Below are 6,000 nucleotides of genomic sequence, written 5' to 3'. Positions count from 1 at the left end.
GGCCCTAATACATCTTGGTTTGGTTTGCTTTGGCTTGACTTGGTTTGGTTTTCTCAAGACAGGGTTTCTCTGTGTAGCCCTGGCTGTCCTGAAACTCACGCTCTGCAGACCAGGCTGGCCTGTTACTCAGAGATCAGACTGTCTCTGCCTCCTGAGTGCTGGGGTTAAAGGCCTGGGCCACCACTGCCCAGACATGCCTGTTTTCGCCTCGTGTCTTTCCAGCTAACCCAGTAACAATGCAAACAGAGAGGAGCGTCCAGAGCTTTGGCAGCAGATACAGGCAGATCCCTTTTGTGTACGATGTCAAGCGAAACGTGTACAATGAGGAGAATTTCCAGCAGGAGCACAGGAGGAAGGTCTCTTCTTCTGGGAACGTGGACATCAACATTACTACCTTCCAGCATAACGTCCAGTGCCGGTGGGTGTGCCCAGCCTCTCAACTGCCACCAAGCCAGGCAGGAGAAAGCTAACCTGACTCCTCTGTCGTCCACTTCTGTCTCTGTCTTCCTTCTCTGAATTCCTGCTGTCAGAATCCTGCCATTTGTTGTGTGTGTGTTTTTTTTTTCTTGGCTGTGTGTGTATGTGTCTGTGTGTGTCTGTGTGTGTGTGTGTGTGTGTGTGTGTGTGTGTGTGTGTCTTGCAGAGTCCTCTGATTATAAACTTGTTGAGCATTGACTTTTAGATTGTTCTCTGGTATTTCACTATAACAAAAGACCCAAGGCTGAGTAATTTCTAAATGATGAGGTTTGCTTGGCTCATGATTCTGATAGCCACTAGGTCCAGAGTATACATGGGTTCTCATGTCCTGGTGAGGACACCCTGCTGTGTCACGACATAGCTGAGAAGGGAAAGAAAGGAAAGCCTCACTTATGGAACCTGCTCTCTCCCTGTAGTGGTGGTACGTGGCTTTTATCCCAGCTCTCTGGAGGCAGAGGCCGACAGCTTTCTGAGTCTGGTCTGCAGAGTGAATTTTAGGAGAGCCAGGGTTACACAGAGAAACCTGTCTCAACATGGATTAATTGATTAATTAATTAATTAAAAAGAACCAGAACCCTGCTCTCCTGGTGCTAATTCAGCCGCAGTGGAGCTAGCTCCAGGATGAGGAAGAGGCTCCTGCAGCCCAGGCCTCACTACCTGGTACAAGTGCTCTTAGCCCTTGAACCTTTGGGAGACTTGTCACATCCACCCCTCATAGGCAAAAAGTCTTCAAGTATCCCCACAATATCTAGGGATGATACAAATAAACTCCTTGATCAGTCAGAGCAGGCAAAATGGCTCAGTGGGTAAAGGTGCTTGCTGCAAAGCTTAAGGATCTGAGTTCGATCCCTGGAACCCTCATGTCACCTGGTTCTCTCTACACGAAATAAGTGTAAAGTAACCAACTGCTGTTACTCATCCCACAGAGAGACAGTTCTGACAGAGTAAACAGTGGCAACAGAGAGACTCTTGTACCATCTACATTGTGGCCATCAACAGAGGTGACATACGTCCTCTCAGTCCCACCCCAATATTGAGAGGCTCTGAACCCCTTTCTGTGCTGTGAACCTCATGGCAAAACAACAAGTAAAAAATATTCTTTTTTTTTTTCCTTGAGACGGCCTCATATAGCTCAGTCTGGCCTCATGCCCACTATGTAGACCAGGCTAGCCTTGAAGTCCTGATCCTCCTGCCTCTACCACACCCAGCTCCTTTCTTTCCAGTGCTGGGGATTGAACCCACATTTACACACTAGGACGGCACTCTATCACCGAGCTGCCTTCCCAAACTGCTGGGGTTTTTGTCATTTTTGGCTGTAGTAATGAATGCATGATATCCAGCTGGTTGCCTTGACCATTTCAAGTGAGGATTTTGTGGCATAATTGTTATTAAGTAACTACTACCACAGTTGGCTTGCAAAAACATTTTCATCACCTCAAACAGAAACTCTGTACTCATTAAGCAATCTTCCCCACCTCTCACCCCACCCTTACAGAAGTGCCCATGGTGAGCCAGCCTCCTCCAGACAGAGCTGTGAACCAGCCCTTTGGATTCAAATCCGAATCATAACAAGCGCGGGCACACTGCCTCTTCTCTGTGACTGAGTAGCAACCGTTGTGCTTACACAGGCTCGGCCTCCATCCACTGTTAACGAACACTCACACACGCTCTGCCTGCACAAATCTCTTTCAGTCCCGGTTTTGAATTCTCCCAGGACCCTGCATAAGGTACAACTCCCAGGTCATAAGGCAGTTCTTTGTACACCTATGAGCTGCCATGTGCATGCTGGGAACTAATTTCCAGGCCTCAGGGAAAGAAGCCAGTGCTCTTAAGTAATGAGCCACCACCCTAGCTCCTGCAAAGTCTTTACTTTGATAAAAATTCAATGTTTTAGTCTGAGAATTTTATAGTCTAGCCTCCCCCCCCCCCTTGTTTTGCTAGAGGTTGACCCTGGGGCCTCACCCACAAGACACATGATCTACTACTGATCTACAACCAAATCTCTTCTTACTTTTTATTTTGAAATAAGGTCTTGCTAAGTTGCCCAGGCTGGTCTTAAACTCACTCTATAGCCTAGGCTGACTTTGAACTTGTGATCCTCCTGCCTCAGAATCCCAGATAGCTGAGATTAACAGGCCTGACCAGCTAGACCTAACAGTTTTCACTATTAAATTTAACTTAAATTTAGTACCTTGTGTAAAGTCAGGTTCAACTGTATTTTTTAATATATGAATAGTCCACTTTAGCTAAATGGTCTGGTGAATCCCATTAAATGTCTCATCAAGAATAGTATTTATTGGGCTGGAGAGATGGCTCCATGGTTAAGAGCACTGACTGCTCTTCCAGAGGTCCAGAGTTCAATTCCCAGCAACCACATGGTGACTCACAACCATCTATAAGGAGATCTGATACCCTCTTCTGGTGTGTCTGAAGACAGTGATAGTGTACTCACATTAAATAAATGAATGAATCTTAAGAAAAAAAAGGAGGGGGGATTGCAAACTGGTACAACTGCTCTGGAAATCAGTCTGGTGGTTCCTCAGAAAATTGGACATAGTACTACCTGCTCACCCAGCTATATGATCCCTGGGCATAGACTCAAAAGATGATCTAACGTATAACAAAGACACATGCTCTACTATATTCATAGTAGCCTTATTTATAATAGCCAGGATCTGGCTAGAACCCAGATGTCCTTCAACAGAGGAATAGACAAAGAAAATGTGGTACATTTACACAATGGAGTACTACTCAGCTATTAAAAGTAATGAGTTCATGATTTTCTTAGGCAAATGGATGAATGTAGAAAATATCATCCTGAGTGAGGTAACCCAATCACAAAAATACACCCACGGTATGCACTCACTGATATTAGCCCAAAAGCTTGGAATACCCAAGATACAATTCATAGAATCGTAGAATCACATGAAGCTCAAGAAGAAGTACTATCAAAGTGCAGATGCTTCAGTCCTTCTTAGAAGGAGGAACAAAAATATTCTCAGGAGGAAATATAGAGACAAAGCTTGAAGCAGAAACTGAAGGACATCCAGAGACTACCCCACCTGGGGATCCAGCCCATATTCAGTCACCAAACCCAAACAATATTGCTGATGCCCAGAAGTGAGTGCTGACAGGAGCCTGGTACAGCTGTCTCCTGAGAGGCTCTGCCAGAACATAACAAATCCAAAGGCGGATGCTTGCAGCCAACCATAGAACTGAGAACAGGATTCTTAATGGATGAGTTAGAGAAAGAAATGAAGGAGTTGAAGGTTTACAACCGTGTAAGAACAACAATATCAACCGACCAGAGCTCCCAGAGATTAAACCACTATCCACAGAGTACACATGGACAGATCCATGACTTCAGCTGCACATACAGCAGAGGGTGGCCTTGTTGGGCATCAATGGGAGGAGAAGCCCTTGGTCCTGCCGAGGCTTGATGCTGCAGTGTAGGGGAATGTCAGGGCGGGGAGGGGAAACAGGATAGAGGAGATGGAGGGGAATCTGGGAAAGGGGATAACATTTGAAATGTAAATAAAATATATCCGATAAAATCAGGAAAAAATATTTATTTATTTTGTTTGTTTTGTTTCTTCAAGACAGTCCTGGAACTCAAAACAGCCAGACTAGCCTCAATCTCTGCCCCCAGAGTTAATGGGACTAAGAACATGCCTGGCATTAGTTCTTACTGCATTTATTTGTGGGTATGTGCATGAAAGCCTGGGTGCCTGCAGAAGCCAGAGGTGTCAGATCCCTTGGGGCTGGAGTTACAGGTGATTGTGAGCCATTGATGTGGATGCAAGGAGCTAAACTCCAGTCCTTTGCAGCAACATAGTGCAAACTCTTAAATGCTTAAGTCATCTCTGCTCAGTGATTTCATAATAGATAAAATAGATAAGCAGTTATATTAAAGTATAGCGAGCCAGGCAGTAGTGGTGCATGCCTTTAGTTCATTACTGGGAGGCAGAGGCAGGTGGATCTCTGAGTTCAAAGCCAACCTGGTCTACAGAGTGATTCCCAGGACAGCCAGAGTTGTACAGAGAAACTCTCAATTTTCTGTCCCAAACACACACACACACACACACACACACACACACACGGGTATAGTGACCACCATAGTTTCAAGTAATGAATGTAAATAGTATTTCACGATGTCTTAGGCAGTAGTAACATTCTGGCTATAATGTCCAGTTGTGTGGCTTTTAATTAGTTTATAATCAATATTCCTATTGAGGGAGCCAAGCATGGTGGCATATGCCTGTAACCCCATGAAGGCCGAGGCAGAATGGTTGTCATGAGTCTGGGTTCTACCTAAGTTCCATAGAGTGCCACACAGCTACAGAGCATGATGTCTTCAAACAAACAAAAACCCTTCACTGAGAAAAGTATGCAGGCGTAGCAGAATTTAGTGGAAATAATGACTCTTTGCCCCAAAATTCACATTCACCTCAAAATCTGCCTCAGACTTCCGGACGCCATTAACTTGAGGTTAGGCGTCCTGGGTGTGCATCACAACGGTAACTTTCATTACTGCGGTTGTCCCGGCCCACACCTGGCCTCTGCCACCATCTTGCCTGCAACTGTCCTCCGTGTGTCTGCTTCAGCTGCCGGTCCATGCCAGACTATGAATGGAAAATACAACTTGAAGCCGAACTGGATTCACTCATCATGGTCTCTCTCTAGATCAGTTGTCCTCTGTCCAAAGGTTGTGACCTCTTTGACAGTTGGTCTCGCATAGGGGTCACTCAGGATGATCGGAAAACGCAGATACTTTAGGATTCACAACAGTAGTAGCAGAATCACAGTTGTGAAATAACAACGAAATAACTCCATGGTTGGCGGTCACTACAACACGAGGAACTGTACTAAAGGGTCTCAGTGTTAGGAAGCTTGAGAGCCATAGGCGTAGGCGATCTGAAGCTCCTGCACGGTTACTCCATCTCAGCTACACTGACATTTTGGTTTTGTTTTGAGGTAAGGTGTCATTATGCTGTCCAGCCTGGTTCATGAGCTCAAGTGATCCTCCTGCCTCAGCCTCCCTACTATCTGGGACTGCAGGTGTGTGCTACTCTACTCTGCTTTTCCCACCAGTGTGCTGGGTTTTTGTTTGTTGGTTGTCCCTTGCCGTGTGGCCCTTTGTTGGCCAGTCTGACTTTGAACTCAGAGGTCTGCCAACCTCTGCCTGCTGAGCTGGGGTTAAAATATTCTGTCATATCTTTCAGTGCTTTCTTTTTTTCTTTTCCTTTTTTTTTTAAATATTTATTTTATGTACATGAGTACACTGTAGCTGTCTTCAGACACACCACAAGAGGGCATCAGATCCCATTACAGATGGTTGTGAGCCACCATGTGGTTGCTGGGAATTGAACTCTGGACCTCTGGAAGAGCAGTCAGTGCTCTTAACCTTCCAGCTTCTTTCTTTCTTTCTTTCTTTCTTTCTTTTTCTTTCTTTCTTTCCTTCCTTCCTTCCTCCCTTCCTTCCTTCCTCCAGACAGGTTATGTCATCCAGGTTAACTTCACAGT

The 6,000-nt window shown here is 45.4% G+C and overlaps 1 protein-coding gene across 1 annotated transcript in view; it reads left to right on the top strand.

Annotated features, from left to right (window-relative positions):
• Nucleotides 1-236: 236 nt before the first annotated feature.
• SLC26A8 (solute carrier family 26 member 8) overlaps nucleotides 237-6,000 on the top strand; it is a gene marked incomplete at both ends in the record, with an annotated part of 45,348 nt that continues 39,584 nt past the window's right edge. Inside the window, one exon of the mRNA XM_080937735.1 lies at nucleotides 237-418. Coding sequence (XP_080793861.1) covers nucleotides 237-418 — 182 coding nt within the window. The remainder of the gene's footprint in view (nucleotides 419-6,000) is intronic.

Source organism: Micromys minutus, assembly GCF_963924665.1.
Source record: "Micromys minutus genome assembly, chromosome: 25".
In the NCBI taxonomy this organism is placed as follows: Eukaryota; Metazoa; Chordata; class Mammalia; order Rodentia; family Muridae; genus Micromys; species Micromys minutus.
Note: the sequence above shows the minus strand (reverse complement) of the source record. Positions and strands in the feature narration are given on the sequence as shown.